This window comes from Diabrotica virgifera, chromosome 9 (assembly GCF_917563875.1).
Source record: "Diabrotica virgifera virgifera chromosome 9, PGI_DIABVI_V3a".
NCBI classification, from domain to species: domain Eukaryota; kingdom Metazoa; phylum Arthropoda; class Insecta; order Coleoptera; family Chrysomelidae; genus Diabrotica; species Diabrotica virgifera.
In genome coordinates, this window is record NC_065451.1 from 148,619,621 (window position 1) to 148,632,230 (window position 12,610).

Consider the following 12,610-nt stretch of genomic DNA (forward strand, 5'->3'; position numbering starts at 1 on the left):
TTGTATCGTTTCTTGTATCTGTGTATGACACTATACATTTTTTTGACATATCAGAAACGATATTAGAAATGATACAAGAAAATGCATAGTGTCATACAGCCTTTAGAAATGATACAAGAAAATGCATAGTGTCATACAGCCTTTAGGTTAGGCACTTGATATCATTTTTTACCCTGAAAATCCTATGTCGCTAACTTTACCATCAAATATAATTTAGGTGAAGTGAAACGAAAGAAGATTATGCGCTGTTGGATGCTGGGCTTTGGGTTGTATAATGAATGAGAAATGGTTTATATTTGAGCAATGAATTTTTTTCAGAGTTTTCGGTTGATTTTATACAGTTTTCAGTAGATAAGTAGATTGGAGTTCAAATCAGTAGGTTTTATACAGTTTTCAGTAGATCGGAGTTCAAATCAGTAGGTCTACTGAACAATCAGTAGACAAATCATAATACAATTCAGGGGTCTATGTAAAACATAAAAGAAATTATGTAGTTTTTTTATTTAAATTAAAAAAGAATGTTACGTAACGCGCTATTCGAACCCCTCCCCCCCATGTAACGCGCCGTAACGTTTTACAAAACCCCCCTCCCCCCCAAACTGCGGTACGTAATACTTGAACGCTCCCATACAGCCAGCTACAGGAAGTTTATTTTCCTCGTGGATAAAAAAGTTGTTTTTGTGTTCCGTTTGGCCCCTAAAGACGATTCTAAATTCAAATTAAAGCAGCTAGCCCAAAACGCGTCGTGACGTCATATGATTATATGTTTACATTCTGCACCAACCATGATACTATAAATAACAAGATAATATATTGCACATCCGGAAGTCGTGACGTAACTGGAGACCGGCAAGTTCGTAATGGTTCGTATTCATTCGTAATGTCCGATTACTTTGAATTGTTAGCGGTTGTATTTTATATTTTTTATCTTTCACAGTTATTTTGACTGGAATCTCGACACTAAATTTTTTTCTAATACATTGAAGTTTAATGTTATTTTGCTAATTGAATAATTTCATCACATAATGCATACAAATCCCATTTAACTTTAACAAGAATTCAAATTCAACTTCCGGTCTCCAGTTACGTCATCAATGCGCGAACTCAGACGTATTTGCGCTACGGGAAAATACTATCTCTTTATTTATAGTATCATGGCACCAACAAAGTAAACAAAATTGTATATAATTTTAAATTAGACATTATAAACGTCAGCCGAAAATACAGTTATGTGAGGTCACAAGTGTTTTTGATCGTTTGCACTATTCATAGAAAACTTGTACTTTTACAAAATGGTTTTATTTTCCATAGTAAACCTTCTTTCATTTCCTTCAAGAATTGTATCAAACTCCAATTTGAACAAACTGGTATGTATTATTACAATGACATACGATAAATGTCATTAGAATATAAATATTTTTCCCTTATTCCGCGACGATGTGCTGGCCAAATACCCAAGTAGGCGGAGGCCAATAAACTAAACAAGGAGAAGAAGAATATACCTAAATATAACCATAAACATAACTTTATAGGTAATAAAACTGTGATGTCACGGGTCGTTTGAACTATTTTATATTACAGAAGACTTTAAATTAGTATTTCTAAGTTATTATGAGTTTTTGAAGCGTGAAATTTTGGAAATTTCATTTTTAAACAAAACTGAACATTATTATGCAATAAAAACAAATGTACAAGTTCCCTATTGTAATTAGGTAATCTTATGATTATGTTTTATAAATTGCCCTAGGTCTTAACGGCCTATTGTGCGTATAAATAAAAATAAAATAAAAATAGCTCAGCTCAGCTTGTTATTATCATTTTTTACTATGTAGAAATAACGCCGACAATAACAAAAGGTATAATAAAAGCAATAACAAACGCCGACCGTTGATATTATAAATATATAGGGTGAGGCAGATAAAGGGCCTATTAGAAATATCTCGAGAACTAAAGGCAACTGAATTATGAAAATTGGAATAAGGGTGTTTTGAAGACTGATCTATTTAATGAAAATAGTTTCATCGATTTGGTACTTCCGGTTATACCGGAAGTTGCTTATAACTTCGTTTTTTTAAATGGGACACCCTGTATATTTTTACATTTTTGGATTCTTCTCGATTTCTTCTTTCTTAAAATATAAGGTTTTGTAACATTATACAGGGTAGGTTAAAAGATAATTACGTTTTCTTATTAATTTCGTAGCAATATTCACAACCTGTAGGATTGTAGTAGTTTGACAAAATAAACTCTATTTATGTTAAAATGATTTTTAATATAGTCTACTATTGTTAAAAATTATTAGTGTAGCTAAATTTTTAATTTTAGTATACAGGGTGGGTCTAAACTCGGAATGAGTATTTTCTGAGTTTTCTTAAATGGAACACCCTATATTTTAGTATTGTAATGAAATGATATTTCATGGTACTTTTTTACTTCTTAAGCATTCCCTATACCTAACTGCTTTAATTTGTGCTTAATTGTTAATCGCACCAACAATCTTAACTTCGATGGTATTTTGATACCTCAACCATTATTGGCAAGTATAAGTATCAGTCTAGATTAATATGTATTTATTTCCAAAAAAATATTTGTGATTGAATATTTTCACGGCCAACCTAATACAATTTCACCTATTTTGTGTTGCAATTAATGTTTGGCTTGAATCACCAATAACTCACAAATTAAAGCAGTTAGGTATAGGGAATGCTTAAGAAATCAAAAAGTACCATAAAATAACATTTCACTACAATACTAAAATACAGGGTGTTCCATTTAAGAAAACTCAGAAAATACTCATTCCGAGTTTCGACCAACCCTGTATACTAAAATGAAAAATTTAACTATACCAATAACTCTTAACAATAGTAGACTATATTAAAAATCATTTGAACATTAATAGAGTTTATTATGTCAAACTACTACAATCCTACATCTTGTGAATATTGCTGCGAAATTAATAAGAAAACGTTATTATCTTTTAACCTAACCTGTATAATATTACAAAACCTTATATTTTAAGAAAGAAGAAATCGAGGACAATCCAAAAGTGTAAAAATATATAGGGTGTCCCATTTAAAAAAACGAAGTTACAATCAACTTCCGCTATAACCGGAAGTACCAAAGAGACCAAAATATTTTCATTAAATATTTTATACTTCAAAACCCTTGTATACCAATTTTCATTATTCTCTTAGCTTTAGTTTTCGAGATATTTCTAATAGGCCCTTTATCTGCCTCACCCTGTATAATATGTATAGTGAAATTAAACACAGTTTTATTACAAATTATTTTAATATGGACCAAAAGGCACCTGATCCCAACAACCAACATATTTTTCAATACAAACTGTTTATAATAAAGTTCACAACTAAAAGGTTTTTCCCTTGGCGCTTCAAACCACTATAGATTCCGAAAACTGTTTTGCACAAAACTTCACAATTAAAGAGCTTTTCTCCAGAGTGAGTTTTTCAATGCCTCTTCATAGAAGACGATTTTCGTAATTGTTTGAAACAAATTGAACATTTGAAAGACTTATCTTTGGCGTGAGGTGGCATACAGTTTTTGTTGACTGTTGTTTTGTAACGTTGCATGCTTCCTGCTAGCACTTTACTTCATAGCCCGGGAGGTAGCGTCAAGTTTGACCAGATCATTTTAGCATGGCTGTTTTCTTTTTATTTGCTTAGTTGTTCCAAAGCTTATTAACAAATGATGTGTCGGCTGGCCCAAAACCGGGGCTTTTAGGCAAGAAAAGATAGAATATGAAAGTAGATAGAAAAACACTACAACTTATATGTCAAATTTTTATCTCCGTGCCTTACATCCATAATGGCTTAGTGGTTAGAATACCTTGCTTTCACCCAGGCCAGTCGGGTTCGATTCCTGGCGTCGGAAATCCTTTTTGTTTTTAAAATTGGCATTTTGATTTGGAAAATAATTGTTTTTATAATACTTTTTTATATTGTGTCGTATAAATAATAAAAAAGTGGTATTATAAAACAATTATTTTTCAATCAAAATGTCAATTTTAAAAAACAAAAAAGATTTCCGACACCGGGAATCGAACCCGACTCGCCTGGGTGAAAGCCAGGAGCCAGGTATTCTAACCCCTAGGCCATTATGGATGTAAGCTACGGAGATAAATATTTGACATATAAGTTGTAGGGTTTTTCCATCTGCTTTCATATTTGATCTTTTCTTGCCTAAAAGTCCCGAACTCGCGCCAGCTGACGACATACATTTTTGTTATCAAATAAGTAGGTACTATATACCAAAATAAATTCATAGAATCCGTGCTAAAATCACCGTAAAAGTTTGACACTACCTCTCAGCCAGTTAGTTCTTATGGGGTGATTAGTTATTTAAAGTCTATTATTGCCCGACTGTTAGGAAGAGGAAGCTCTATGTATATTTAAAATTGCGAACGGATATATAGGCTAAACCGCTGTACTGACAACAAACTCGCTTGTCTCTCGTTATATAAACAGGATAACGCAAGTTTCTAAGACTGGGTTGTTCACCCAATAGCGCAATATTTCCTGTGATCTGCTCGTCGTATGTTAATCTTTCGAGATTGTAATATTTTTCGACGTTTCCTTCAACTTTCAAAGCGGCATAATACTCAGCTAATTCTTGGTTCGGCTGGCGGTCTTTGACTCTAAGACTCCCTTGTTCGTTACATACTAACATCGATTTTCCACTCTCTGTCTCATAGCTCATACGTTCTTTAAAATATTCAGAAGCTTTTCCACGCAGAAAATGCATCTTTGCCTGCACATCACAAATATCATTATCTAAATCTGAAACTGTATAGCATTCAGGCATTATTTCATTTGGATTTGCCAAGGTTGGGTCTTGCGGTGCATTATTCCAAATTGCACCAGGAATTGGATTATTCACATAAAATTGTTCTCGATACTTACGCGGAGTTTCATTATCTGCTAGCGCGATAACTACTCGTCGTAAGTTTGAATATGTAACTTGTTCTGACTGAGGAATGAATAATCCTTTTTTTGTTAAATTGTTACGTCCAAATTTTGGTATGTACATTCTCCCATTTAATCCAATTTTTCTAATTGCATTAGCAACATTTGTTATCTGATCTGGTAAATAATTCATAACTCGTATCATGGTTGTGATAAATTCATAATTCAGAATTAATTTTGCGTAGTCGTCTTCATTATTTTGAATGACGGTAACGCTACGCTGGACAACTTGTGCCTTGCTCTCTAAAATAGCCAAACAAATACGATAATATTGATAGATGTTTCCAGCATTGGGTACATTTTGGTAGTGGGAAATTACATTGAATATATGGGCTGCTCCAAACCCTGCTGCTCTGGTCGACACACACAATGATATTGCTTTGTCCGAATTGATTCCGCTGTAGAAATTATTTTGTATATTTGTACCTAAAAAAAGTCATATATTAGCTTACAGTATAAAAGTAATATGATAGGAGTGGAGGTAAAATTTATTACTTTGACAAAGTGAATACAACTTACTACTCGAAAATGGTCGCTATAGTAGGGGAGCCCAAGCGGGGATTTTTGCAGTTACTCGAGCACGTCCAAAAATCACATGGCGTGAAACCATGTACCCTGTAAATATACCCCTGCCTATTAATACATGTGAGTTCGTTAAGGGGGCCCGAAAAAAATCTATCCTTAGAAAAACTCGAAATCGTCAAATTAAGATAAGTACATGTAGAACAATGTACATTATATGTATTTTAAATTATTTTTATATGTATTTTAAATGTATTACATATATGTATTTTATATTAACAATGTACATTATATTTATTTTAACTTATTTCTATATGTATTTTAAATATTATGTATTACATGCAGAACAATGTACATTATATGTATTTTATATGTATTTCAAAAATCTGACGATTTGAGCGGGCGTAAGGAAACGGGTGAGTCACAAAGTATTTCTCGCGAAATGAACGTCAGATCGAAAAACTAAAAAAAACTTTCAAAAATCTATCGAATGATACCAAACACGACCCCCCACAGAGAGGGAGGAGGGTAAATTATAGTTTTAAATAAGAACAGATCGAAAAACTGAAAAATACACGTATTTAATATTTTTGAAAAATCTATCGAATGACACCAAACACTACCTTCCACGGAGGTGGGGTGGGGGGTTACTTTAAAATCTTAAATAAGAGTCCCAAGTTTTTAGTGTAAATTTGGATTCCTTACGTAAAAATAAGTAACCTTTATTCGAGCCATTTTTCTAGTTATGGATAGAGAGCACTATAACCGGAAGAAACGATTGTTGGAAATGGAAAATTAAATTAAAAAATGAAAAGTCCCCAGAAAACGGAAAACTTTGCTTAATTTTTTTTGTTTTTAGGACCTAATGTTCACAACCCAATAGGTCCCCATAACGCTTTAGTAACTGCAAATTTGGCATCCTTGCCTCCCCTACTACTATAATGTTACGATGCACGACCCTCAACTCCTGTTCGGAATCATTCATATCCAATACCTACTAATTTCCAAAACCAACTCACCAATCCGCCAAGCAAGTGTGGTGTTTAAATATCAAAACACCCTCAGCATGAACAGACATTAAAAAAGCACTAAGTCCTCGGGAGCTTACTTGTTCCAAACCAAGGGGGCGGTAGGATTCAAGGACAGCGGACAGCTGTGAGAAATTGTACAGAACACATAATGAATACGTAAGATCATTCGTAGAAGACAGAGAAAATTGGGACGAGTGCTATTGGGACCGTGCAAGTTCGGAAGAGCGACACCTGGTTTCATAGCTCGGCAACATTTATAGCACTTTTAATTATATTAGTCCTGGTTACTGGATAATCGTCAAGGCCATAGCCCAAAAATGAATGAGAAGAAAAAGTAAGATTTAGGTTATGTTATTAAAAGGCAAACATCGTATACAATCATGTACTACAAGCAAAATATCATTAATTAATTTCACTTTAATAATTGCATATCACATTAATAGTGTGGAGCAACATATAATTTTTACAATTTATAACACATCATTTGCGAAATTCCATTTTCTTCAATGACAGTAGGTATAAAATATACGTCAATTTGACAATAATTTAAATTAACAATATGAATTATTATTTAAGAAATATGTTAAGAAACTTACAAGATTTCTCCGCTATTAGCGCACGATCGTTTCTAGTACGCCATAGTAACGCCATAGTACAACACCACACCTAACGCATATAATGAACTGGTGCATGGTCGTAATTAACTCAGAACAACAGAAAAAGAAAACCGGGAATACTAAAAGACAGGCCCGGCCCCAGGGGTGGGCGAACTGGGCGGCCGCCCAGGGCGGCGAATTCAGGGGCGGCAAATTTTAGAGGAGAGCCAATTTTTGAAATTGCAGAAATAATAGCTTATGGTTTTAATATTATAAAAAAACAATATTATTAACAAGAGCGACAAAAATGCAACTGTAAAAACGAGAATTAAGTAACTGAAACAATAAAAATTGCAAGGTTTATTCGACGGAAAATCGACAACACCGCCTTCTTCTTCATCGCATAGAAATAGTAGGATCAGAACTAAACTAAATTCACTGAAATTCACTTAAAATTAACTTTACTGAAATTGGATTTAATAATTAGAAACATATGGCTGAAGCTTTGTCCAGCCACGCTAACTAAGTCTCCAGCTCATCTAAAGTGACAGCGACAGTGGGTAGAACTAGCAATTAGACTAGAATCGGGCAAAATCATAAATGAAGAAACACAAAAAGTTCTAAATTCAGAAACTGGCCATTGGAAAAATGTTATATCAAAGTATCAACGACTTATATCAAAAATATAGTTCTTAGCACAACAATGTCTTCCATGGATGGGCGATTCTGATAAACATTTTCATCAAAACAATGGTAATATTTTTAAGCTTTTTGAGCTCTATAAAAATTTTGATTCTGTTTTACAAGAGCACATTAGGAGAATAACTAATGGGAGTAACAAGCAGCATCACTACATGGAAAACGTATTTAAAACGAAATTATTCAGCTCCTCCATGACCAAATCAAAAATAAGATTTAAAACTTTTTGAAATCAGCAAAGTATTATAGCATAATTTTAGATTGTATATCTGATATTGCTGGGGTGAAAGAGATGACTATATTGTTGTACATTTTGTCGATTTAGGTTCTTGTTCACAAAGTGTTAAAATTGAAGAACATTTTCTTGGATTTGTGCCTGTAGTGGAAACCACTGGCTTGGAAGTTACAGAATCCCAGAATGAACTGGGAATACCTTTGGAAGATATGAGAGGACAAGTGAATGATAATGGGGCAAACATGGAAGTGAAGAACTTTGGAGTTCAAAACAGAATTTTGAAAATGAATCCTAGAGCATTTTTGTCCCATGTTCTAGCCATTCACTTAACACTGCTAAAACCTCACAGTTTGCAGTTTCTTTCTTTTCCTTATTGGAAAAATTTACAAGTTTTTCTCAGCATCTATTCATCGTTGGACTATGCTGAAAAATCATATTTCTAGACTAACATTGAAACCTTTGTCCGAAACTAGATGGGAAAGTAGAATAATTGATGAAATTGCTCTTATTAGATACCAAATTGAAGAAATTTACGATGCTCTTGTAGAAATCACTGTGAATAAAAACAACGATAAAATGGTTGCTCATGAGGCAAATCAAGTCCGTGATTTTACTTTTGTTTGCTCTGTGGTAATATGGCACGACATTTTACTTCACATCAACGTAGTCGCGTATTCAGAGTATTGATATGGGAGCGTATCACGCTATAAGTTTATTAGAAAAATCGGAAATCTACTTTAAGTCTCTCAGAAATGACTTAAAATTCCAGTGCTATTTGACAGACGCAAAAGAGCTCATAAAAGTTAGAAATTGAGAACCCGAAAAGGAGGCACAGTAATAGCCAGAAGCAGGAAAGTGAAAAGACAATTTGGCCATGAGGCTGAGGATGAAAGTATGGACCTAGATCCAGAGACACGATATAAAGTTGACTTCTATTTAAAAATTATAGACACAACCGTTAATGCATTAAGTGATATATTTCAGCAAATGAAGAGCCATGGTGAAATTTTTGAGTATTTGGGTATACCAAGGGGTGCGCCCAGGGCGGCAAAATCCCTAGGGCCGGGCCTGCTAAAAGATGCAAATGGGAAACTTGTGTTGAGTACTAATGAAAAATTAAAGAGATGGGCAGAATACATAAATGAATTGTTCAAAGGCAATAGAACAGAATAGACGGAAGTCGAAGAAGATGATATGGTTTTAAAGATATAAGACATTATCGTAGACTTGTTTATCACAGTGTAGAAAACAGGAAACATACCAAAACAATGGTTACTCTCCACCTTCTGTGCTATCCCTACAAATACAAACGCTAATGATTGCAGTCATTCAAATAAGACACATTCTCAAATTATTCTTGAAAATAATTCATAATATGGTCGTATAAATAAAAAATTGGAAGAAGGAATAGATGATAGTCAGTTTGGGTTCAGAAACGGACTAGGAACTAGAGGCGTTATTTGCTTTTAATGTGTTAGCTCAAAGATGCATAGACGTGAATGTGGATGTGCCTGTTTGTTACGTTGATTTTGAGACAGCATTTGACAAAATAAGACATGAAAAATTAGTTCAAATTCTAGACAAAACCCATAGACAAAAAGGACTTACCTTTACTGGAATCAAAGAGCACAAAATTGTAATAGATAACGAACCCAGTCCAGAAATTGAAATCAGGAGAGGAGTTAGGTAGGGATGTATTATGTCTGCATTACTCTTTAATTCATATAGTGAAGCCATTTTGAAGAAGCATTACCATTAAAAGTGAAGGAATAATAATTAAAGGAAGATCTATTAACAACATAAGATATCCAGATGACACCGTAATTATGGCAAGCTCTGCTGAACAACTCCAATTACTACTAAACAAAACAAACAGTTTCTGTGAAGAATATGGACTAAAAATGAATATAAAAAAGACCAAATACATGATTATAACTAAGAAAACAAACATACAAACAAGCATACATTTGGGAAACGTACCGATAGAAAGGGTTGATAAATACAAATACCTAGGAACTTGGATTTCAGAGAAAAATGATCAAACAACAGAAATAAGGACCAGGATAGAAATAGCAAGAAATGCGTTAGTAAAAATGAAAATAATTCTCTGGAACAAAGACCTTAGATTAGAACTTAGAGTAAGAGCTTTGAGATGCTACGTATTCTCGATACTGCAATATGGACTTGAAAGCTGGAAATTGAAGCAAGAATACATAAATAAGCTACAGTCATTTGAAATGTGGTGTTACAGAAGGATGATGCTTAGAATAGCATGGACACAGAAGAAAACGAACACGGAAGTATTGCGAGAAATGAGCAAATAATGCAAAATAATAAGAAAGTATCTGGGAGAGGTCTACCCAAAAAAAGCCGACAGCCAAAATTTCGACAGCCAAAATCCCGACGGCCAAAATCCCGACACACCAGAATCCCGACAGGCCAAAATCCCGACACGCCATAATCCCGACACGTCAAAATTCCGACACTTGAATCCCGATAAGCCAAAATGTGTTTTTTTATTTTTTTTGTTACTAAACAAAAATATTTACCATTTAGTATGAACTAATTTTCTAAATAAAATTTCTAACAAAGGTACATGAATTAAATTATTTTTTTTTGCCAATATATATTTTAATATAATAAATCCTCAATTCAAGTTTACTTTCATATAATAGATTGTATTATCAAGTAACTTATGTCCACTTTACATCAACAATAAATTGAACAAGAAATTGACAAAGTTATTCAAGGCCAAATTTGACGTGTACAAAATGTATGGTTTGTAAAAGAAAATGAAGGAATTTGATGAAATAGAACAATTGGATATGTTTTATTTTGTCAAATTTCTTTATTTTCTTTTTATTCACGGCAAAATTGGATGTAGAATTGTGTTTTGTATAAGTCAAATTTGACCTTGAAGAAGTTGGTCAATTTCTTGTTCAATTTATTGTTGATGTAAAGTGGACTTTACAACCGTCCATTTTAGTAAGTATAGCTTTTACATTATAAAATGAAGTGTTTAATATTTTTCTGTTTTAAAATACATAAAAATTAGTACCCGTACTTATTAGTAAGTAATTAATTTTTTAACTTCAATACTCTATACAGGGTGTTTCATTAATAATTGTCCATATAGTAACTGGAGAAACCTTAGCACAAAATACGAAGATTTAACCTAAAACACTTATATAAAATGTGGTTCCTTACTGAGTTACAGGGTGTTTTATCTAAAAATTTAAAAATTATTTTTGCTCAGCATTTTAAAACTATTCGACGTATCCTTGTCATACTTGGCAAAAAGTGCGACTACTATACACCCTACTAAATTATGATAAACAAACGTTTCTAGCTACTACCAGAGGCGTACGACAGGGGATAGTGAATGGTTGACCCTTCTCAAATTCTACGCCACTCGAGGAATTACTATTTTAGTGCAATTTTTAGATTCTCCAATACTTTCTACGTAAATAATATACTCTTCGTTGATAACGATACAGTCATTAGTTTTCGAGATATTTGAAGTTAAATATGAAACGGCAGTTATTTTTATTAATTTATTATATGATTAAAATTTAAAAATTATTTGTACCCAGTACTTTAAAACTATTTGGCGTATCCTTATCATACTTGGCAGAAAGTGTAGGTACTGTAGACCCTACTAAATTAAGATAAATAAACGTTTCCAGCTACTACCAGAGGCGTACGACAGGGGATAGTGGCTGGTTGACCCTTCCCAAATTCTACACCACTGACGAAATTGCTATTTTAGTGTAATTTTTTGATTTTCCAATATTTTTATGTAAATAATATACTCTTCATTCGCAACGATAAAATGATTATTTTTCGATATATTTGAAATTAAAAATGAAGCGACACAATACATTAATCAAAATAACCGTGTTGTTTCATTTTTAACTTTAAAGATCTCGAAAACTAATGACTTTATCGTTACGAATGAAGAGTATGTTATCTTCATAGAAAGTATTGGAGAATCCAAAAATTGAACTAAAATAGAAATTCCGCCAGTGGCGTAGAATTTGGAAAGGGTCAACCATTCACTTTCCCCCGTCGTACGCCTCTGGTAATAGCCAGAAACGTTTGTTTAACATAATTTAGTAGCTTGTACACCACCTATACTTCCTGTCAAGTATGAAAAGGATACGTCGAATAGTTTTAAAATGCCGAGCCAAAATAGTTTTTAAAGTTTTAGATAAAACACCCTGTAACTCAGTAAGGAACCAAATTTTATTTAAGTGTTTTATGCTTCGTATTTTATGCTAAGGTTTCTCCAGTTACTATATGGACAATTATTAATGAAACACCCTGCATATGATTTGGTACTGCATTTGAAAATGGAAAGGAAAAATTTGAAAAGAAAACAATACATATTCAAAATGTAGTGGTCGGTTTTTACTTATGCGAGCATTGTGGAATGTCGGGATTTTGGCATGTAGAGATTTTGGTATGTCGAGATTTTGGAGTGTCGGGATTCTGGCGTGTCGGGATTTTATCCGTCGATATTTTGCCTGTCGGGATTTTGGCTGT

The 12,610-nt window shown here is 33.3% G+C and overlaps 1 protein-coding gene across 1 annotated transcript in view; it reads right to left on the minus strand.

Moving 5' to 3' along the window:
* Positions 1 to 3,272: 3,272 nt before the first annotated feature.
* Positions 3,273 to 12,610, minus strand: part of LOC126892298 (uncharacterized) — a 46,957-nt gene continuing 37,619 nt past the window's right edge. Inside the window, exon 4 of the mRNA XM_050661808.1 lies at positions 3,273 to 5,408. Within this exon, the coding sequence (XP_050517765.1) occupies positions 4,399 to 5,408 (1,010 nt within the window). The 3' untranslated portion in view covers positions 3,273 to 4,398. The remainder of the gene's footprint in view (positions 5,409 to 12,610) is intronic.